Below are 24,910 nucleotides of genomic sequence, written 5' to 3' on the forward strand. Positions count from 1 at the left end.
GGAGTGGGCCAAGATAACTCCAGAGACCTGTGCCGGCCTGATCAGGTCTTATAAAAGACGATTATTAGCTGCAATTGCAAACAAGGGTTATTCCACAAAATATTAAACCTAGGGGTTGAATAATAATTGACCCACACTTTTATGTTGAAAATTTATTAAAATTTAACTGAGCAACATAACTTGTTGGTTTGTAAGATTTATGTATCTGTTAATAAATCCTGCTCTTGTTTGAAGTTTGCAGGCTCTAACTTATTGGCATCTTATCAAACCTGCTAAATCTGCAGGGGGTTGAATACTACTTGTAGGCACTGTATGTTGAATAATGTTTGTTTTCAGATCATTTGAGAGTTGTTTTGAGGAGCCCATGATGCCACTCTTCATAGGAGATTCAAATAGGAGAACAACTTGCAAGTGGCCACCTTAAAAACCTTTTCTCATGATTGGATACACCTGCCTATGAAGTTCAACGCTCAATGAGGTTACAAAACCAATTTAGTGCTTTAGTAAGTCAGTAAAAAGTAGTTAGGATTGTTCAAATCAAGAAATTGATAAGGGTGCACATACTTTTGCACCGGTCAAATTTTGTTTAAATGCGGATTGCACATTTTCTGTTAGTACAATAAACCTCATTTCAATCCAGACATATTACTCAGTCCATCAGTTATTAGATATATGAAACTGAAATAGCTGTTGCAAAAACCCAAAGTGTTATAAAGAAAAAAGGTTAACATTAATAGGGGTGCCCAAACTTTATCATATGACTGTATTGAGGAAGATTGTTCTATGAAGCAATCCATTTTTAAGGGAATCTGTCAGCAGGATTTTGCTCCCCTATCTGAGAGCAGCATAATGTAGAGACAGAGACACCTGATTCCGGTGGTCTCACTTACTGGTTTGCTTGGAGTACTTTTGATAAAATGACTGGTTTGTCTGTTACAGATCTACCAGATCTGTGAATGCTGAGCCCACAACACTGATTGTTTTCTGTGTACACTGTGCATAGCCAGAAAGCTGCTAATTAGTGTTGAGAGAACTGTTCGGTGCTCACTGCACATAACGTGCATTTTAATGCTCGGTACTTGTTTACCGATTATAATGGAAGTCAGTGGGGATCTAAAGCATTTTGTTCTGGAAGATTTTCTAAAAAAATGCTGGAGTTCCCCATTGACTTCCATTATACGCAGTAAACGAGCTCTGAGCACTCAAGCATCAAAATGCTTGTTATGAGCACTGAACAGTTCTGTCATCAACTACTGCTAAGCAGTGATAGGGGTCGGCGTTATATGTGCCGCCCCCCGTGCCAGCAGCCTGCGCTGCTCGGGTCCGGACCTTCCGGTGAGTGGTGGCTCGAGGGTCTCTGGACCCGGGGGTCCCGTGGACACTCCGAATGAAAAGTGTGGGGGGGGAGGACGTATATGTATGGGCTGAGCCGTATTAAGTTCGTAATGCCACCCACGGTGTGTGGTGAGGTTGGAAACCACTGCTGCCGTTACGGGGCACCCGGGGGGGGATGTTGTGCAGCAAATTGTTAACCCCTCCGTGGGCAGGGATGGTGGCCCCGGGTCCCGATGGGTTGGTGCAAGGAGAAAGTCAACCGCAGAGGGTGCTGGTGTACTCGCTGTTAAGAAAACACACAAGTCTCTGGTAAACCAAGGTGATGGTGGTTGGTGCCCGCAGCCGGCTGCGTTCTGGTCCCCCCACCTGTCTGGTCTCTGTCTTTCTCCTGCACTGCTTGTATAAGGTTGACTGCCTGTGTGTGAAACTTCAGGAGTCCACTCCTGGCTGGATGTGGCCTAAGGAGCCGTGCCTGCAGACGCTGGCCCGTGGGATCTATGGGCCTTGGCGGTTACCTTCTATCACAAATCGGTGGGCTGTTGTCTTCTATGAGGGACTTTGGGTGGGACAGGACCTCTAGTCCTGGCCTCAATCGGTTAATTAACCAGTTCCAGTCGCTTCTGGTCCTGGCTTCAGGGTCCGAGTACCCCCTGTGTGCTCCGGTTTCCGAGTCAGTTCCCCGGGTCGGTACCGACGGGCTACAACCCTGTCCCGGTCCACCTCGGTTCCACCGAGCCGTCTTCCCGGCTCCTGCAGACAGAGATCGCCGTCTGCCTCCTAGCCAGTGGCACCAGGGCTCCTACCCTGGTACTGTTCAATTTGGTTTTCTCCTTTGCTGGAGCTGCACACAGCTCCAGCCCACACCCCTCTCCAACTTGAACTCAACTCAACTACACTCAACTGCTTTTCCCGCCCCGGGCTGTCTAAACCCCTGGGTGGGCGTGCACCAACTGCCTGGTTACGCCCACTGGTGTGTCTGTCTGGCCCTAAGGGGGGTCTTCTAGGGTTTTGTGGTTGGCTGGTGTTACCTTGTGTGGGAACGGTGTTCTGTAGGGGCCTATTTGTGACTACATGGCCCGGCCAGGGCGTCACATATACAGAGCAAAGAACTGACTACATGGTATGAGACAACCAGTACTCTAGTGATAAACTCCTGCTGATAAAAGACTGATTTAATTGAAACTACAACAAGCAGCCCAAAAGTGACATATCACTGGCACCAATGGCTCTGCACCTACATCATGCTGCTCTCATATTACATAGCAAAAGTTCATTGACATTCCTTTTAACACTAATGCCATAGATTTCTTTGGTGTGAAAATCCATTTTATGCTGATAGCAACTTTTGAAACCCATTTTTAAACCTAAACAGGTCAAAGATTTATTTTTCAGCTTTTTGAGCTCCATATGCATGTCAAATAATAATCTTGCTTCTTGCTACTTCCACAAGAAGGAACATATTGTATTGCCTTTATTATTAAGTTCAGTGTATAAACAGAACATTATATGTGGTACCTATTCCATAAATAAAGAAAATGAAAGAAATAAATCAACTAAGTGCCACGTTAAGTAGGAATGCTGCATTTATAAGAATAGATCAACATTGATTTGAGCAATCATACCAATAATCAAACAGACATTGTCTTTCTTATTTGTATTTAATGGCTGTTATAATAAAATATTTTTACAGAGACCAAAATGTCCAAGTTAGTGCAAAACTTCTTCACATGCACCCAAGAGGAAGGAAAGGGAAATTTCTATACATCTGGGGCAGGTAAGTAAGGACGTGGGGTAACGGCGGCATCACTCCTCAGCACAACATGCCACACTTTAGTTTTCTTATGTTGGATCTCTTATCCTTGTGCAGTGTTTCCGTGAGGGATGGAGTTAGGATGCTTTTGCTGTCCTGCCCTAAATGGAATGAGGGATTTGTAATCCCATCTTTGCTGGATAATTTGGGCAGTTCTAGGAAAGGACAGAGGTGCTAAGCAGCTGGCAGTGTCCTTTTTTTTTTGCTGCACCATGCAAGTGGGTGACTGTCCAATTCAAGGCATTGCAACAGGCATGTGGTGATTGGCATATACTAAGAGGTTTGGGGTTCAAGGGGCTGTTTCTTGGAAAAATAATACCCATGCAGCACCATTGCACAGAATAAGACACTGGTACAGGAAGATCCTATAAACACAGCAGTTGGGGTGCAGGCAACTTTAACAGACAGGTCAACGGAAGGGATGTGTCAATTTTTTCCTTTGTAGGGAAACATGGTCTCTTAAACAGGTTATCCTCCAACTGCTAGGGTGCTATTAACCACCCATCAGTTTAATACAGGACGAAAGTTAAGCCCCCTAACAACTGTGCTTATGTGGTCCAGCAGGGAGAACATTAACACAATGGCACATATGAACGCAGCCCTTGGTGTGTTTTTATGTATATTTTACCCATGTCACTGCCAGAAAGGCAGAACATAGGCAGCACTGCTGGCAATGACATGAATAAAAGTGTATTTCACAATGTATTCAAACTATTTACAGTCTGGGCCTGGGGTGCAAGGCAGTGAAAAAGGGTCATCTTTTATCCATGTGATGGAGGTGTAAACAGTCCTTCACTCTAGCTGCCCTCTTCAGGAGAGCGAGTGTCAGATTTCAGTTTGACAAACTCTTTGGCGACCTCATCATTGTTGCGTTGAGACAAGATCCTCAAAATAGTCAGTCCTGTTTCATCCATATGAATGCGTCGGCCAAGAGGCAGCCAGCAGGCACAGCTGCCCCTTTGTGCCAGATCCTTTAGCTGCATAACGGCAGTGCCCACCGTCCGGTCCTCTCGAGCAAAGCAGTAATCTTTCACACATACCTGCAGTTCATAGCACTCTGGGCCATTCTCATTGCCTAGGGTGCTTAAAGAGATAAAAAAAACAATATAATATTAGTTTTTGATAATATGCATAAATAAAATAGGTTTAAATTCATTGAATCTAGTTTTTTTTTTTTAAGAAAAACAAATTACATTTTAGGCAGAAGAAGGAAGAGCTTTTGTAGAGAATCATCACTTGAATAATAATTAAAAAAACATGTTCCAAATAATGGGGTGAGTGGATTCTAAGTTCTTCTGTGGTTTTTGATGAGTTTACCAGCGATGTGCTCTTTATTTGTTTGCCTTTACGATCATGTATATTTGATATGACTTGTATTGCAATTTTTTCTCACCGGGAGCTTTAGTTAAGGGGATCGTGGGGGGTGGGGGGGGGTAAAAGGGAAGGGTTTTTAGATATATAAAGAATATTGTGAACCTTGAGGAACCTTGAACCTTGATATATATGGTATTCTGATGATGTCATGATCTGTTATGACTGTATTGTGCCTAATAAAATTTGTTTGATTTAAAAAAATATATATGTTACATGTTTTTAATTTATGTAGTTTTTTAAATGTTGGTAGCGGCTTTATTTTTAACAAAACTATCCATTTTGAAAAAAATAATATAAGTCTATTGTCTTGCTGGATGCCTAGATAAGACAGGTAAACGACACTGTATACTCACAAAACGCTCTGTGTGCCGTACAGCTGTCCATACAAGCAATGCACAGGGTGTGTCCCCTCTATATGACCACCCCTTATTTCAGAATAGAAAAATAAACAACTACAACATAAAAACAAAAATCTCTTCTATTTGAGTCTAACCAATAAAAATAGAATTAAGGACAGAGTTTAAAAGGGTTCTCCTTTTAATACTTATATTCAGGTAATAATTTTCTGTGGCAATATACATTTATGCAGTATAATCTTTGCTCCAGATACTGCAGAGAATGGGTGCCTACCTAAGGCAGGCAATTGTAGCACACTTGATAGAGAATGCAAAGTATTTTTTATGTTGTGAAAAAGGCAAAAAAAAGTGTATTTTTACAACAGGCAACTAGAAATGTTTGCGTTTCCACCACTAAGGTCTTAATCATAAAGTTGCTCTATTGTCTGCAAAAATGTCATGCAGTTTTTGTATCTAGATACATACAATAAGGTAAAAAAGGTTCAGGGCCAGGAAGGAGAGTAATCCTGAAGAAACAAACTGGTATATCCAATATTGAGTAAATTATTAATTGAAGATATCAATATGTAGTGTTGTCTGGTGAGTCTGGTTTAAACAAGCATATTTCCTATACCCAAAGGATTTATTTACCTGGCGAGGCTAATCACCACTATGTGTCCTGATATCTTCAATTAATACTATACTCAATACTCCTTCCTGGCCCTGAACCTTTTTTACCTTATTGTATGTTTCTAGATATAAACACAACATGACATTTTTGCAGACAATAGAGCGACTTTATGATTAAGACCTTAGTGGTCGAAACATCAAAAAATTCTAGTTGTCTGTTGTAAAAATACTGTTTTTTTTGCCTTTTTCACTACATAAAAAATACTTTACATTCTCAAGTGTGCTACAGTTTTCTGGACTATAGTTTTCAGGGGCTTAAGGACCCCCTTTGTTAGCGCCTTTACTATTTTTACCATGTGCTTACCATATACGGTATAACCTTAAATACCTAAGGCAGGCATACAGTGAATAGCAAACCTAAAAATTTACGTAGCACACGCCTCATCACTGGGTTCAGGAAGGTTCATGTGGGATAAATCCAGACATTTTTCAGATATAAATTTGCAAAAAACTTTATTCCATTAAAGACTAAAAAGAACAATTCTGGTACAAATATGTCAGCATAAATCCCATGGGTTTCAGACTAAAATTTGAGGCTTACTCATGGCTACTTGTAGCCTTGAGATTGCTCATGCTTCCTCACAATTTGGATTCTCAAGTCCTCAGACAGTTCTTTGGTCTTCTTTCTTTTATCCATGCTCAATGTGGTACACACAAGGACACAGGACAGAGGTTGAGTCAACTTTAATCCATGTCAACTGGCTGCAAGTGTGATTTAGTTATTGCCAACACCTGTTAGGTGCCACAGGTAAGTTACAGGTGCTGTTAATTACACAAATTAGAGAAGCATCACATGATTTTTCAAACAGTGCCAAGACTTTTGTCCACCCCCTTTTTTATGTTTGGTGTGGAATTATATCCAATATGGCTTTATGACATTTTTTTTCCATTGAAGACAAATTAAATGAAGATAATAATGCCAAAGAATTTGTGATTGCAATTATTTTCAAGAAGAAACTGAGTATTATCTGACAGAATTGCAGGGGTGCCAATACTTTTGGCCAGCACTGTATCTATATCTATATATATATATATATATATATATATATATATATATATATATTCTTTTTTCTCATTTCTTTATAGTAGTTTTATAGAAACTAAAGAACATGAATTTTTCCTTCACCTACATAAAGATATAGTAGATATATAGAATAATCTGCTTTTGGCTTCTCTCCCTGGAATACCTATGCACTTTAGTACAGGCAGTCGCTTAATCGTAGAGCTGCTGCCTATGGGCAAAGAGCTCATGAGTTCTAGTTTTCTCCCAGGAAACCAGAGCAGATGAGAATTTAAATTATGCACAGAGTTAATTTATGCACAGCACTGAGCAGAGGAGCAGCAGGACTGCGGGAGTGAGCCCTCAAATCGGGACAGTCCTGCTGAATCTGGGACGGTAGGAAGGTATGATTTCACATTCTGAGAATTTGATACTGTTTTGCTTGCATACTTACAATTGGAAGCTCTCATTGTATTTTGGGGCCCAGCTATTATTCTTAGATTTCGTTGTAAACTTTCTCTTCTTGTCACTCAGATTTGGACCAATCATATTAACCTCAATGAAGGGACGGAAAATTCCTGAGGTCTGCCACTTGAGATCATTTGCTGCCACAACTATACAAAATAAATTAAATTACATTATTCAACAAAGAAACATCTGGAGATCCTGCACATACCATATTTTCCGGCATATAAGACGACTGGGTGTATAAGACGACCCCCAAATTTATAGATAAAAAAAATGGTAAAAAAAAAAGGGGGTCTGTCTTATACTCCGGTGTTGTCTTACCATGGAAGGGTAACCGTGATGAAGCGGGGTCTCAGGAGGCAGGGGCATTGCTGGTGGGAAAAAACATTATTTAACCAGCTCACCTGAGGTTGCTTCAATGAGGCTTAATAGCATTGCTGAGAGCACGGAAAAAATCATGTGGTCCCATGTTCAGATACATGTTAGGAAAGAGGTAATCCAGCTCTTTAAGTTGAGGTAGTTTTCTTTATAGAAAAATAATTTACATGGTAGAAAAGTTTAAAAAAACGCATTTCGGCTGAAGCTACATGTCATCCTTTGTCAGTTGCTGGTGGGGTCTGTTCTGGCATCTGTACCTGGCAGTGGTGGGTCTGTGCCTGGCAGCCATGGATCTGTGCCTGGCAGTGGTGGGTTTGTGCCTGGCAGCAGTGGGTCTGTGCATGGCAGTGGAAGCTGTGCTGGCAGCGGAATTTGTGCTGGCTGTGTGGAGCAGGAAGGTGTCCCAGATGCTCTGTCGATGGTCTGGGCTTCAAAGAAATGGCACCTGGAGCGGCACGTGCACAAATGGAGCTCTCAGTCGAGAGCTCCATCTGCGCACGTGCTAACTCCAGGCACCATGATTTGAAACCAAAGCATGTGGGACATCCACCGCAGCTTCTGCGGTCAGTACATCTAGCTGGCCACCTGTATGGAGAGACAGCTAGCTAGCCAGCCGCCCGCACGGAAAGACAGTCAGCCTGCCGCCCACATGGAGAGACAGCGAGCTGGCGGCCCGCACAGTAAGACAGCCAGCCACACAGAGAGACACCCGCAGAGAGAGGCAGCCGCCCATCCGCACAGACAGCCACTTATAATCTGAAAAATATGGTACGGTACCAATTATACGCCCTATAAGATGATACCTGGTGTATAAGACGACCCCCGAGTTTTGAGAAGATTTTCAGGGGTTAAGAAGTTGTTTTATACTCCGGAAAATATGGTACTTTAGAATTTTTACTATTAAATTGCTATTATTAGTTATTTTGCAAATCATATCAGGGGTGCGAAACCTCCTGCTTTAGGGCCATTTACAGCCTGCAATGTCTTTTCATTTGGCAGTGCACAGGACTGTGCTTGACAGCGTATTTTGCTAGCCGACGGCCATTTAATTGTTCCCTAATGAACGTTGCGGTGCATGCTATGTAGGTTTGGGCTCTGACGCTGGCCAGTACCAGCGTTAGCAGAACTATGTGGACGGAGTCAGTGCACTCTGCCCTCCAGTCCATCCGACGACAGCAGAGGCATCCCCAGCCTTTCCTGTGATATATATACTGCTGTCTCAGACCCTCCTGTAATGTATATTCTGCTGCCCCAGTCTCTTCTGTGATGTACAGTATATACTGCTGTCCTCGCGTCTCCTGTGATGTATATGCCCCAGTGTTTTTTGCAATGTACAGTATATTACAAAAGTGACTATTCAAATATTCTGCATGACCAAATTTTGGAAATATTTTATTATATCTTTTCATAGGACAACACTGAAGATATGACACTTTGATACAATGTAAAGTAGTAAGTGTACAGCTTGTATAACTGTGTAAATTTGTTGTGACTCTAAACACCTCAACACATAGCTATTAATGTCTAGACTGCTGGCAACAAAAGTGAGTACACCCCTAAGTGAAAATGGCCAAATTGTGCCCAATTAGCCATTTTCTATCCTAGGTGTCATGTGACTCCTTAGTGTTACAAAGTCTCAAGTGTGAATGGGAAGCAGGAGCATTAAATTCATGGTTATCGCTCATACACTTTCTCAAAATGGTCATTAGAAATTCAGCATGGCACCTTATGGCAATTCTTTGAGGATCTAAAAAATAGAATTGCTGCTTTACAGTGTTTCTCAACTCCAGTCCTCAAGACCCATCAACAGATCATGTTTTCAGGCTTTCCTCAATATTAGACAAATAATAATTCCATCACCTGTGCAACATTAATGAAAGCCTGAAAACCTGATTGAGGAAAACCTGAAAACATGATCTGTTGGTGGGTCTTGAGGACTGGAGTTGAGAAACACTGCTCTACATAAAGATGACATTGGCTATGAGAAGATTGCCAACACTAAAACTGAGCTGCAGCATGATGGCCAAGACTATACAGCAGTTTAACAAGACAGGTTCCACTCAGAACAGTCCTCACCATGGTCGACCTAAGAAGTTGAGTGCATACAGTCATATGAAAAAGTTTGGGCACCCCTATTAATGTTAACCTTTTTTCTTTATAATAATTTGAGTTTTTGCAACAGCTATTTCGGTTTCATATATCTAATAACTGATGGACTGAGTAATATTTCTGGATTGAAATGAGGTTTATTGTACTAACAGAAAAGGTGCAATCCGCCTTTAAACAAAATTTGACCGGTGCAAAAGTATGGGCACTTCAACCTTAAAGTGACATTAATATTTTGTAGATCATCCTTTTTTGCAAAAATAACAGCCTACTTCCTGTAGCTTTTAATGAGTTCTTGGATCCTGGATGAAGGTATATTTGACCATTCCTGTTTACAAAACAATTCCAGTTCAGTTAAGTTTGATGGTCGCCGAGCATGGACAGCACGCTTCAAATCATCCCACAGATTTTCAATGATATTCAGGTCTGGGGACTGGGATGGCCATTCCAGGACATTGTAAATGTTCCTCTGCGTGAATGCCTGAGTAGATTTGGAGCGGTGTTTTGGATCATTGTCTTGCTGAAATATCCATCCCCTGCGTAACTTCAACTTCGTCACTGATTCTTGCACATTATTGTCAAGAATCTGCTGATACTGAGTTGAATCCATGCAACCCTCAACTTTAACAAGATTCCCGGTGCTGGCATTGGCCACACAGCCCCAAAGCATGAGGGAACCTCCACCAAATTTTACTGTGGGTAGCAAGTGCTTTTCTTGGAATGCCGTGTTTTTTTTGCCTCCATGCATAATGTCTTTTTGTATGACCAAACAACTCAATCTTTGTTTCATCAGTCCACAGGACCTTCTTCCAAAATGTAACTGGCTTGTCCAAATGTGCTTTTGCATACCTCAGGCGACTCTGTTTGTGGGTGCTTGCAGAAATGGCTTCTTTCGCATCACTCTCCCATACAGCTTCTCTTTGTGCAATGTGCACTGTATTGTTGACCGATGCACATTGACACCATCTGCAGCAAGACGATGCTGCAAGTCTTTGGAAGTGGTCTGTGGATTGTCCTTGACTGTTCTCACCATTCTTCTTCTCTGCATTTCTGATATTTTTCTTGGCCTGCTACCTCTGATCTTAACAAGAACTGTACCTATGTTCTTCCATTTCCTTACTATATTCCTCACTGTGGAAACTGACAGTTTAAATCTCTGAGACAACTTTTTGTATCCTTCCCCTGAACAACTATGTTGAATAATCTTTGTTTTCAGATCATTTGAGAGTTGTTTTGAGGCGCCCATGATGCCACTCTTCATAGGAGATTCAAATAGGAGAACAACTTGCAAGTGGCCACCTTAAATACCTTTTCTCATGATTGGATACACCTGCCTATGAAGTTCAAAGCTCAATGAGGTTACAAAACCAATTTAGTGCTTTAGTAACTCAGTAAAAAGTAGTTAGGAGTGTTCAAATCAAGAAATTGATAAGGGTGCCCATACTTTTGCACCGGTCAAATTTTGTATAAATGCGGATTGCACATTTTCTGTTAGTACAGTAAACCTCATTTCAATCCAGAAATATTACTCAGTCCATCAGTTATTAGATATATGAAAATGAAATAACTGTTGCAAAAACCCAAATTGGTATAAAGAAAAAAGGTTAACATTAATAGGGGTGCCCAAAGTTTTTCATATGACTGTATGGTCAGCATAATTTCCAAAGGCTGCCTTTTCAAAATAGACATATGACTGCTGCCAGGATTGCTACAGAGGTTAAAGGGTTGTGGGGGGGTCAACCTGTCAGTGCTCAGGCCATATGCCACACACTGCATGAAATTGGTCTGCATGGTTTTTCTCCCAGAAGGAAGCCTCTTCTAAAGATGATACACAAGAAAGCCCGCAAATAGTCATGGGCGAACCCGAAAGTTCAGAGTCTGTACCGGACACCTAAGGTCCGTGCATGGATCTCAAACACGTACTTCTCACTCAGGGACGTCTGTATTATTGTTCTGGTTCAGCCACCAGGGTAAAAATTTTAGAAAAGGCAAAATGGGGATTAAAGCCTCTGCATGGCTGCCACACTGCTTCCGGATCTGCTCATTAAAACTCATGCATTTTCAATGCTTCCCCGCCCATCCTCTGTGTCTGTGATTGGTTGCAGTCAGACAGCCGGTATTTGTATTTAGTTGCCCTCACAGTAGCTGTCTGGGTCCTGTAAGTGGAGAGTAAAAATAAATAAATAATTGGAAAAAATGGCATAGGGTCCCCCATATTTTGATACCCAGAGCAGATAAAGCAGACAGCTGGAGACTGCAACCTCCAGTTGAGTTCATTATCTTGGGTGTGTATCAAAATGTGAACCCCCCCCATTACTAATCGTGTAGGTAAAAAGAAATGAAACATAAAACAGAGAAAATTTTTTCTTTAATTTAATTATAAAAAAAACAAAAACACCCCCTTTCTCCAATTTATTAACCCCCAAAACACCCCTGCAGGTCCTATGTAATCCACAGGCACAAGTTTCCACGACAATACAGGCTCTGCAACACCTGGGGTCGCAGTGTGTGGTCACTTTAGAAAACGCAACTGATCACTGAGACACCCGTAGCTGTGTCAGTGGTGATGACAGTGAGATCCCTTGAGGTCCCATGGTACCTCAGCTGTGACCTCAGGTGAATTGATCTGAGGTGAACTCATTGAACTCGGTGACCTCACTTCAGGTGAGCTCATTGAACTCAATGCCAGATTACCAGATTAGGCTATGTGCACACATTGAATATTTGGTTGCAGACATTTCTGCACCAAATCTGCATCTCCTAACAGAAGGATGCACCAAAACTGCATCATAAATGCATCCAGTTTTGGTGCATTTTTTGACAGGAGATGCAGATTTGGTGCAGAAATGTCTGCAACCAAATATTCTACGTGCGCACATAGCCTAATCTGGTAATCCGGCATTGAGTTCAATGAGTTCACCTGAGGTGAGATCACGGAGTTCAATGAGTTTACCTGAGGTGAGTTCACCTGAGGTCACAGCTGGGGTACCTTGGGAACAGTTAGCTGTGACCTCAGGTGAAGTAATTGAACTCAATGCCAGATTACCAGATTAGGCTATGTCTGCTAGTTGAGTATTTGGTTGCAGACATTTCTGCACCAAATCTGCATCTCCAGGCAAAAAAAATACACAAAAAAAGGTGTGCGGTTTTGGTGCACTTTCCGTGCGTTTTCTGCCAGGAGATGCAGATTTGGTGAAGAAATGTCTGCAACCAAATATTCAATGTGCACATATCACCTAATCCAGTAATCCAGCAGTGAGTTTAAAGAGTTCACCTGAGATGAGGTCACTGAGCTCAATGATTTCCCCTGAGGTCACAGCTGGGGGGCCGTGGGAGAAGCCAGCTGTGGCTTCAGGTGAACTAACTGATCATCACTCTCACAGCTGCAGCTCTGTCAGTCTGTCCCACGGACCCCATTGATTGGTCACGTTTTCTAATGTGACCATGCACTGCGATCTCAGATGTAGCACAGTTGGGATTGTCGTGGGACCTCATGTGGATTCCGTTGGTTCTGCAGGGGTGTTTTGGGGGTTAATAAATTGGAAAAAGAGGGTGTTTTTTATTTTTTGTTAAACGATCTTTCTCTGTGTATAGTGTTTACTTCTTTTTACTTACACAATTAGTAATCGGGGTCTCATTGGCTCCTACTAGGGATGATCGAATATCACAAATAGTCGTCAATATTCGGCTTCGCGAATATCCGACGAATAGGTTGCCGCTATGCGAATATTCGATGCGCAATGTAAGTCTAGGGGAAGCCCGAATAGTTGCTATTCGGCAACTATTCGGGTTTCCCATAGACTTACATTGCGCATCGAATATTCGCAAATAGTCGAATAGCGGTGACCTACTCGGCGAATATGGGCGTTGCCGAATATTTGAGGTATTCGATCATCCCTAGCTCCTACCCATTACTAACCTCAGCCTGATGACAGCTGTGCTTTTTGGACAAATCACAGCTGTCATTAACACCTTATATTACCTCGATTGCCACTGCTCCAGGGCAATCGGGAACAGCCAGGTAAGTGCCTGGATTGGTGCATCTAAAGGATGCGCCAATTCTGGTGCAGCTGCAGGCTGCTATTATTAGGCTGGAGAGGGCCCAATAACCATGAGCTTCCCCACCCTGAAAATACCAGCTCCCAGCTGTCTGCAGTATCTTGGCTTGGTATGAAAATTGGGAGGAAGCCAACATCCTTTTTTATGATTTATTCAAATAATTTAAAAATGGGGGTCCCTCGTATTTTCACACACAGCCTAGATAGGGCACCAAGCTAAGGGCTGCAGCCTCCAGCTGTCTGCTTTATCTATGCTGGTTTTCAAAATAAGTAGAACTCTAAAGCTTTTTTTTCCAATTGTTTATTTATTTTTACTCTCCACTCTGGAGACCAAGAGAGCTAGTGTGAGGGCGACCAATCACAATTGCTGGCACGCTGATAGTCTGACTGCAACCAATACCAGACGCTGCCACAGAGGGTGAGTGGGGAATGAAGTGAACATGCATGAGATTTAATGAATGTACCCTGAAGCGGTGTGTCAGCAGCACGGGAGATTCGGTAAGTATAATTGTCCTGCTTTAATCCCAATTTTGCTTTCTTTTGCAACTCTCTAGCCCTTACTAACACCCTTTTATAACATTTAAGCTCGGATCTCCATTGACTAATATGCGGTTCGACATCTGGGGTCAAGTTCAGGTTCAAGTTCAGTCCGAATCTTACTTTTTCTTTAAAAAAAATCCAGCTGGACTCGCCAAACTCGAACTTCTGCAGGTTTGCCCATATCTACCCGCAAACAGTTTTTCTTGAAACAAACAGACTAAGGACATGGTGTACTGGAACTATGTGCTGTGGTCTGATGAGATAAAGATGCTGGACTGGCCAAGCATGTCTCCAGACCTGAATCCTATTAAGCATCTGTGGGGCATCCTCAAATGAAAGGTAGGTTATCACAAGATCTCGAACATCCAGCTCAGTGATGTCGTCATGGAGGAATGGAAGGGGATTCCAGGGGGCAACCTGTGAAGCTCTAGTGAAGAGAATGAGGGCAGTGGTTACACAAAATATTGACACTTTGGGCACAATTTGGGCACTTAGGCCACTTATTGGGTGTACTCAGTTTTGTTGCCAGCAGTTAAGACATTAATGGCTGTGTGTTGAGTTATTTAGAGGGCACACCAAATTTACACTTTTATACAGTGTTATACAAGCTGTACACTGACTACTTTACACTGTATCAAAGTGTCATATCTTCAGTGTTGTCACATGGAAAGAATTAATAAAATGTTTACAAAAATTTGAGGTATGTACTGCATATGCCGCAACCTCTCCTGTGATATATATTCTCCAGGGTCTCCTATGATGGATATACCATGCATATCCTGTGATTAATACCCTCCAGCGTCTCCTGTGAAGTCTGTTACCCAGCATCTTTTGTGAAATCTATTACACAGCATCTCTTGTAAAGTCTATTACACAGTATCTCCTGTGATGTATATGACCCAGCGTATCCTGTGATGTACATGCCCCAGGATCTCCTGTGATGTATATGCCCCAGAGTCTCCTGTGAAGTATATGCCCCAGCGTAGTCTGTGACATATATATCCCGAGATAACATCGTTTTCTGTGATGTACATGCCCCAGCATCTCCTGTGATGTACATGCCACAGCAGCTCCTGTGATGTACATGCCCCAGGATCTCCTGTGATGTATATGCCCCAGAGTCTCCTGTGATGTATATGCCCCAACATCTCCTGTGATGTATATCCCCAGAGTCTCCTGTGAAGTCTATGACCTAGCATCTCCTGTGATGTATATGCCCCAGAGTCTCCTGTGATGTATACGCCCCAGCACCTCCTGTGATGTATATGCTCCAGCATCTCCTGTGATGTATATGCCCCAGCATCTCCTGTGATGTATATGCCCCAGCATCTCCTGTGATGTATATGCCCCAGAGTCTTCTGTGATGTATATGCCCCAGCATCTCCTGTGATGTCTATAACCCAGTATCTTCTGTGTTGTATATACTATGTACTGATCACAGGATTTTAATCTTTTGTCATGTTTTTATAAGGTGATACAGTGGATATAAAAAGTCAAGCCCCTTTTAAAATGCCAGGTTTTTCTCATGTAGACAAATCATACCAAGAAGAATCATATCAAAACTTGTTCCAAATTTAATGTCACCCATATCTGTCCAATTTAGTTGAAAAATAAAATGAAATCTTTTCAGGTGGAAAAAGATAAATAAAGAACTAAAATAATGTGAGTAGCACCCTATGCATTTATGACAGCATTTTGACTTTTTGGGAAGGAGTATATCAGAATGGCACATCTAGAATTGGTAATATTTGCCCACTGTTACTTGCAGTAATGCTCCAAATCTGTCAGATTTTGAGGACATCTACTGTGCACAGGCCATCCCACAGATTGTCAATTGGATTCGGGTCTGGGTTCTATCTTGGGCATTACTATGATCTTGTTCTGGTAAAGCAAATCTTTTGTTGATTTAGAGGTTTGCTTAGGATCAATGTTGTGCTGGAAGGTGAAATTCCTCTACACCTTCAGCTTTTTAATAGATTGAAGGTTTTGATTTACAGGTTTGGAAGCATTCATAATTCCTTACACCTTGACTGAAGCCCCAGTTGCATCTGTTCAAAAAAGGCCTGAAGCATAATGCTGCCTCCACCATGCTCCATGGTGGGTATGGTACTCTTTTGGTGATATGGTGATGGTGATATTGGCTTTGCACCAAGCATACCTTTGGGAAATATGTCAAAAAAGTTCAACCTTGGCCTTATCAGACCATAACACATGACACAGCTGGGCTTGGATATTTTTCTTTCTAAAAAAATCTTTTATCTTGCCACAATACCCCATAGACCAGACATATGAAGAAAACAGGAAATTGTTGTCATATGCAGTATACAAATGGTACCTGTCAGAAATTCCTGCAACACCTTTAATCTTGTTGTATGTCATTTTGCAGCCTCTCGGACCAATTTTCTTTGTGTCTTTTTATCAAATTTTGAGGGACATCCAATTCTAGGTAATAGACTGGTAAACAAAGCACAGCACTTCTGGTGCCTGGGTGGGTGCACTGGTAGGATGAAGTAGCAATGTAACCATGCACTCCAAGGTGTGTACCAATTTGGCTTTTACTTCAAAATTAGCAGCATTCATGCATAAGTGAAGACGTTTTGGTCTAACCATAGACCTTCATGACGTTCTGCACCATATGCCTCAGACAACAGGAAGTCCTCTTTCTGCAGTACGTGAACTGACAAAGGTCTATGCTTATGTGGCGCCCCTGAGTATATCAGGGTGCCACAGGGAACTCCATCCTTTCACACAGGGTGCAGGGCCTACCCTCCATGGTTCCAGGTTCCCAGAAACCGGTGTCACTAGCATCAGCATCACAAACCCCAATCAACACCTCACATCATGACCTAATATTGCACGATACTGAGAAAAAAATTATTAATATTATCCCTCGAAATGGTCAATTGTTCACTTTAGCTAGAGTGGATCCTTCATGTAACAGCATGAAAACAAATTCCTAAAATATAACTTTTAATAGTGATTATTAAAATGATCTATGATCAATAAAAACGTGAATATAAAATATGATCCCTGATTTTAGGTCACCAAGATCAAACGGACCTACCAATCAGGTACGACGCACAAAAGCACTTCCTCACTAGGTCCGGCAATTAGCCAATGTACCTTATTATTCTCAACAGACAGTTATTCCAGGGAACCGCCCTCTACAATCTGTCTCAGAGATTTATTATTGATATGAGGAAAAACAAGTGAAAAACACTGCCACTTATTTAAACATATGTCATTTCTTCTTATATCATAAATGACTACTATAGAAATGGAGTGATCTCACCACACGGCGGGCTTAGTATTCATCAGAATTTCATATGTCACGGAGAAAAAGCTAGTCAGCCTCCTTGGCTCTCCTATTGCTCCATCCAAGTTATGAACCGGGCAGACATCATATAACTCCAACGCATTTCCTTCACTTCAAATTCATCAGGGGAGTCTGTGTTACTTAGACTCTGCACATCCAGAATGCCATTATTTAATTCCATATACTGGCTTCTCTACCATAAGTTAATGCCCACATCGGACTTAACGTGTCCGCTGACATGCATATTCATGCTGCGTCACATCATGACCTGTCAGACACACCAGTGGGTTGGTCAAGCTGGAATAGGGCCACCCACCTAGGGGTCAGGCAGATTGGTGGGAGGGAAGTGAGTGAGTTGAGTGAGAGCCCTCAAGGAGGGAGGAGGTGGAGTAGTAGCTCCCGGGGAGCTAGACCGAGGTTGGGCCGCAGACGGTGGTCCGGGACCAGAGGAGTCAGGGACCGGTGGCAGTGACATTGGAAAAGGGTGAGACGGACATAGTCTAGGAGGACTGTCGGCATCAGAAACCCAAAAGAACTGACCAGTACCGAGCTCGACAGGGTACAGGACCCTAGGTCAGGAACCAATTCAACGTCCTGATAATTAATCTGGGAGGGAGAGTATCTTCACAAACTTCCCTAAGAGCTCAGAGATTGAAGGCGACAGCACACCGCGGGGATAGGGTTTTCCAGTAAAGCAGCCCACTGAAATCCCAAGTGCCAGCCATCAAGAGCACAGTTACACAGCTTCAAGCCAAGGGGCCGCAACAGACAACTAAATTGTGCACGGAGGTGGGCTCCGGATAACCAAGTGAAACCGGTGGGAGCGGATACCTGGACGGGCTCCCCGCAGTGACAGTGAGGCACAGAGATTTTGGTTTACCTTCAGTGTGAGTTTCTACTTTATAATCCTCATCCAGCACCACGACTACCCACAGTGAGTACCCTGGTCCCCTGCAACCTGCGCTCCCAAATATTCACCAAAACCCCAGAGGCCGGGGCCTTCCCTACCTGCGGAGGGACTGACACCTTGCTGCTCCACACCATCTGCCCCGGTACTCCTTCCTGCAGCGGCGGTACTCCCATTACCGCAACCCACAGGTGGCGTGACAAACTCCTCCCCTGTAAATAATCCACTTTCAAGGATCGGAGTGTTTGCCGAGCCTGGGTCTGGACCCCTCGAGCCACGACCACCCCGGAACCGAGGACCCAGGTCTGCGCCAGGGCAGCACACTTAGACAGAAACGTCTTCACTTGTACACAGGATACTGTGTTAATTTTTACATAAAATCCAAATTGGTACACACCTTGGAGTGCCTGGTTACATTGCTACTCAATTCTAGGTAATGTCACTGTTGTGCAAGCTACTTCTTGATGACTTTACATTGCTGCATGGTATAGCTAATATTTTGGAACATTTTTTGTACCCTTTACCTGACTGATATTTGTCAACAATCAGATTCTTTGGCTGTTTTATAAGCTGCTTACAGACAATGGGTTTTACTAAGAAAATGTCAAGAAAATCCTACTAACGTTATATGGGGTTAACCAAAATCGCTGGAAATAATGACAGCTGTGTACTGAGTTTAATTGTGATTAGTTCATTTTGAACACAAGCACATCCCCAATTACAGGAGGGCGTTCACACTTTGCAACCACATTATTTTACTTTTGTTATTTTTAAATCCCCCCCTCAAAATGATTTCATTTTGTTTCTTAATGAGTTTGAACAGATTATGGGTGGCATTAAAGGTAAAAAAAATCTTTCATGATTCTTAACAGGTGAGTGTACACTTTTTATATTCACTGTACATATAAAACTGTGACACTTAACATAAGTTCCCAACTGCAATTCTTGTAATTTATGCCTATCTTAAAAAAAAATAGAAACACAGTAAGGAAAATAGAATGCATGCAATGTCATAGGTCCTAGTTTTGCTTTTTCTCATACATTTTACCTTTGACGCTGATTTTGTGCTCTCCTGTTCCAGGGTGTGTAAACAGCTCAACATGGATAGAAACTTCTCCGACTGAGTCATCCACACCAGATCCTAGAGAGAAAAAGTGCTGATAATGAAATCAAAGCCTTGGACTTAAGATCCCAGCAATGTTCTTGAGTGCAACTGCTGGCAGGGTATGACTGGCTTCTAAACATGGAGACCATTCTGCAATTTTGAGGTATCTTCTTATAAAAATGAATATTGGTTTACTAATTTTTCTCCTGCCAGCCGTCATTCATTGAGGAGTTTTTAACTTTTAAGGAATTGTGTTACTAATTTCTTTGTAACCCAAGTCCAGCAGTTAATGCTTATGAGATGCTATAGGGTCACTGCATATTATCCATGCTTGCCAAGTGCAACATGCAGCTTAATATTATTCCATTTAATATTAATTAAAAAGCATTTGTTGAGAAAACCCTCCCAAAGAAAGCTGATTCATTACTTGAGCCCTGTCATACTCACCATCATGGATTCCCTTTTTCACTTTCTTACCATTTACCTCTGTAGCATATAAACTAAACCTAAATACTACCATCTATGCAGTCTCTATAATTAAAAAAAAAGATTTTAAGAGTGATGAAGCAGTTAACTTACACGTTTTGACTGTTATAGACAGGGCATTCTGATGCAGAGCATGCTTTTTACAGGCAGAGGGCCATCTTGTGAATTTTTGCAAGGCGATATCACATTCAGTGTGTGTAAAAAGGAGTCCAAGAACGTGCCATATGGTCTTACCACCAGAAGAGTTAGCACTTCAGTCCCACTTATACAGGTCAACATAAGGACAGAACTGTCTGCCTTGAGAAAGCGATAATCTCAATTTAACTTCGAAATAAAGCCATACTCCATGGCCAATACCATGTTCTCAGTTAGTTGAATTTAATCCATGGAGAGAACTTCTAAAAAATTATATTTTTTTCCATTTAGAGAATATGTAAAAGACAACAAGGGGTCTACTATATCCTGACAAGTGGGACTGGAGTTGTCCATGCTTTCCCCTACTACTCCTCATCAGCTGGAAAATAGCTCTCACTGGTAGTAAATTTGAGTAAATTGACTTTTGACAGAGCAGGATAGGACATGCTTCCAAAAGCCTTTGCACCAAAGACGTACCCTTTTCTGGATAAATCTCTTCACTAAGAGTAAACCTAATACCTTTTCCACCATGGACTTTGAGATAAAGAAAGGGAAAGAGCAAAATATGGAAGAGGTATAAGGATGAAGGTGCAGAGTGATGGGAAGAGAGGAAAGGAGAGGTGCTTTATATACTCTGCCCAAACCGATCAGGTTCATGATACATGATACAAAAACCATACTGCATTATTCGATTGAACAAGGCGAACCTCTAACTCAGTCTTATTATAGGTAAATTTATATAGGAAATTATTAAGCTCTAGCATAAAGTTTAGACCAGGGTTTGGTATTTTTCCAGGGTTTATGAGAAATTAAGGTACATTACATACTTATACTGCCAACAACATAGATCATTTTTTATATACAGTGTGTCCACCCATATCCTGTCCACCGCCATTAACTTGAGAATGGCAGCAGCTATAGGCATAGAAATGGTGTCTAGGTATAGTAAAGTGGCAATGCGCTATGCAATGAAACCACCTATAGCGCCTCCTAGAAAAAAAAAGTGAATTACAAAGTTGTAGGGCATCAACAATTTAATACGAATCGACACCTTGCATACAGAAATGAAGACCTTCCTACAAGTCATTGAGTATGGTGGCTGTATGGAGTGGCCTCCATGCTCACCTGACTTGACCCCATTGGACTTCTTTCTGTGAGGTCACATCAAACAGCAGGTGTATGCGACCCCTCCACCAACATTGCAGGACCTACGACGACGTAACACAGATGCTTGTGTCACCTACCATATTGCACAACGTGCAGCAAGACACAGTATGCTGTCCAGAGTCCAGATGTGCATTGCAGCTGACGGTGGCCACTTTGAGCATCAAAGCTAAATGAGCGCCATATGCGTGACCAGCATTCAATGTTTTGGGGGGGTCATGGGTTTCATATCATAGCATTTCTGTATGCAAGGTGTCGATTCGTATTGAATTGATGATGCCCTACAACTTTGTAATTCACTTTTTTTCTCTATCTCGTTCCGTTTTCGAGATAAAAATGTTAACTCCGTTGTTTTCCACCAGGTGGCACTATAGGTGGTTTCATTGCGTAGCGCATGGTTACTTTATGACACCTAGACACCACTTCTATGCTAATAGCAGGCGCCGTTCTCAAGTTAATGGCGTTGGACAGGATATGGGTGGACACACTGTATATAGCAACATATCTCTCTCTCTCTCTCTCTCTCTCTCTATATATATATATATTATAGCAACCTGAGCAAATGTTCAGGTTGTAAACGTTTTGGAACCTTCTTTATAGTTTTGTTTTGGAGGTTTAAATACACCCAAAATACAGAAATGTTAAGACTCATATTGAGTTATGTTACATGTCTATTCATTCATGTGTTGCTTTGACAAGGATCCACGAAGAGGGCTTGTTTAGACTGAATTTGTCAGCAGGTTTAAGTTCCCCCGAATGATCTAATATGTTAGGTTGCTGCCATGCAGATTAAAACCGTACCTTTGTTTTTTTCAATCTTTTATTTCATTCCTGAGTAATCTAAGGTCACTCGTCTCATTTACCTGCTCCCCTGCCCAATATCTCAAGATACAGTAAATGATGACACCACTGTAGTTAAGTCCCAATGATATTTTGGAAGTCGGGCTATGAATCTCCATATGTGCTGCCCTAGCGAATGATGGTGCCTGTGTGAGATCTCTGGAAGGGGTTGCAAGTCCGGTAGGAAAGAGTAACAAGTCATACAGTGACTGGAGGATGATGGGGGTGGGAAACAAGGGAGGGAGGCCAGAGAGCTGTAAATGCAGGGCCAAGCCCCCTGCACTTGGGGATTCATCTACATGAAAAATTGAAAAATGATTAGTCAGTATTGAAGACACAGAGGTACAGTTTTAATGTGTGTTACAGCAAAAAAAAAACAACAAAAAAAAAACAGATTACAGCAGTTGAGGTGCTAAGACCTGGTGATAGGTTTCATTTAAGCTACATCAAGGCAAAAAAGAAAACATAATAAAAATCCAAAGGATAACCATGAAAAAGAATGATTGCTGACTACTGCTGCCGTGCTTCCTGGACCCCTGTGACTTGGAGATAAACATAATATTGGGGTTAACGGTAGACAAATATGAAATCTCCACATTTTTCATGCTGATCTGGACACAGGATGTAGTAGTGGCTGCTGAGCTGAATAAAACATTATTTTTTTTTTCTTTAATTTTGCTTCTCCTTTGTGAAGCTGACAGAAGGCTTTCTAATGTAGGACAGCTAAACTCAGCTGCACACCTCCTCCCCACACTGACCTATGCAGGAGGGTAGACCAGGAGATCAGAGCTGTATCATTACATCTCACGCACTAAGAAACCTGCTCTAAGCTATGGTGGGGGCGTGTTCTTCTTTCCTTTGAGTTTTGCTGCCTGCTTCTGATTGATCAATATCCTACAGGGGGAAAAAGTACATGCACCAAGTGAAAACGGAATGATAACACCCACTTAAAATTAAAAAGTTAACTTAGCAGGCACAAAATACTTTAATTGGTAATATTTCCGTAATGTAGAGGCGAAATGAAAAAACAATAATAACTTTTTTTTACACTCTACAGCCACTATTACACTTTGTGTCCAGGTCAACATGACAAAGTTGGTGAAAGAAAGATGCTTTAGAAAATCAATAAATGTGCACCAACTGGTAAAAACATTTTAAAAATCATATTCTAACATGACTTGGCACTAACATAACCTAAAATAATCTGAACAAAAATAAAGATTGTCAATTATGGATTTATGATGGCACTGATAAAAGCTTCTACTTAACTCTTGAAATTAAGGTTTAGATATGGAATACACAACAGTGGGTTGGCAACATACAACATAAAAATCATATATTGTTCTCATTATCATGATAATATTAGGCATAATTACAATGTATGCTTTGCGCAAATATATATTTGCACAATCAAATCTACTAAGGAAAGACGAAAACAAGTCATACTGGGGAAAATTTGCGTAGAAATTTCTAAAAACTATCACTGGTGGGAGACTTGGCATTATAACATAACATTGATGAAAAAAAAATATGTCCGTAAAAAAGATATGGAGGTGTTTCAATCTGCTTTATTTATATATGGAGCAAATGTAAAGTTTAAATAACAAGCTTCAATAAAGACGTTTGTCATGAGCCCGTCGTAATTTTAATAAATATATATCAGACATAACTGAAGTCAGTTACACCAGAATTTGCTCCTATGGCTCAATCGTAATTTTAATAAATATACAGTATCTCAGACACAACAGAAGTCAATTACACCAGGATTTACTCCTATATTTCTATCGTAATTTTAATAAATATATATCTAATAAAATATATATCACACACAACTGAAGTCAGTTACACCAGGATTTGCTCCTATGGTCCCATCACAATTTTAATAAATATATATCTCACACAACTGAAGTCAATTACACCAGGATTTGCTCCTATGGTATTGATAAATAATCCTTACTTTTTGGGTGTAGGTAACATTAACAAACATTAAAAATGTACCTGCTTATCGTAGTGAACTACTGCAGTATCTTGAAATGTCAATTTTATTAGCTAGTGAGCAGCTATTCAATATCTGTAGATCATCAGTAAGACCACTTTTCAGTTCTATCAAATTTACTGAAATATGCTTTAAAAATCATCAAATGGAAATAGTCAAGTTGACTAAACTCCCTTTACAGTCATAAAACATATCAAAATTAAATTAATTTTTACTTTATATTATATAAGGAACATGTCAGGCAAAACTGATAGACTGGTTTTGGTCACAGGTTATCTCTCAGTTTATGTGCAAGTGGTTTTTTTTGCTTAGTTTCAGGAGTATAATCTGAGTGAAAACTTCAGGTTTCTAAGTAGTTTTAAGAATTTGAGGAGGATTTGCTGAGCTTCCGCTCAGTTTCCACTATGGCTATGTGCACACGATATCTTTTAAACCAGACAGGTTTTTCAAGCCAACTTTGGAGTTCTATTTTTTCCTGATGTGACTTTTGGGTTGTTTTTCTGGTCGTTTCCTGAGTGTTTTTTAGATGTTTTTTTCCACCAGCATTTTGTGGGAGGGTTTTTCCATGATTTCGGTTGTCTTTTTTACTATCATTTTCAGATATTTTTTTTCTGTCCATTGTATAATGAAAAATAAAAAATTGATAATGGTTTTTTAAGCAAAAATGATGGCAAAACACTCCAAAAACCATCTGATTGTTTTCAGTGCATCTTTTGAGCTTGTCTATTAATGTGTATTGTAAAGTATACAGGATCTTCCAAGCAGAAAACACTGGACATACAGTATCACTTCTTTTAACCACATGGCATTTTTAGAAACCTGAAGGAGTTCAAAACGATGAAAAGCCTGAACAAATGTACAGCAAGT

General features: G+C 41.2%; 1 protein-coding gene across 1 annotated transcript in view; it reads right to left on the minus strand.

Moving 5' to 3' along the window:
* Positions 1-2,974: 2,974 nt before the first annotated feature.
* Positions 2,975-24,910, minus strand: part of UNC13A (unc-13 homolog A) — a 475,959-nt gene continuing 454,023 nt past the window's right edge. The window contains exons 41-43 of the mRNA XM_075352602.1: positions 19,366-19,458; positions 6,999-7,158; positions 2,975-4,228 (exon numbers count right to left, since the gene is read on the minus strand). Coding sequence (XP_075208717.1) covers positions 3,943-4,228; positions 6,999-7,158; positions 19,366-19,458 — 539 coding nt within the window. The 3' untranslated portion in view covers positions 2,975-3,942. The remainder of the gene's footprint in view (positions 4,229-6,998; positions 7,159-19,365; positions 19,459-24,910) is intronic.

The sequence above is a fragment of the Anomaloglossus baeobatrachus genome, chromosome 1 (assembly GCF_048569485.1).
Source record: "Anomaloglossus baeobatrachus isolate aAnoBae1 chromosome 1, aAnoBae1.hap1, whole genome shotgun sequence".
Taxonomy (NCBI): domain Eukaryota; kingdom Metazoa; phylum Chordata; class Amphibia; order Anura; family Aromobatidae; genus Anomaloglossus; species Anomaloglossus baeobatrachus.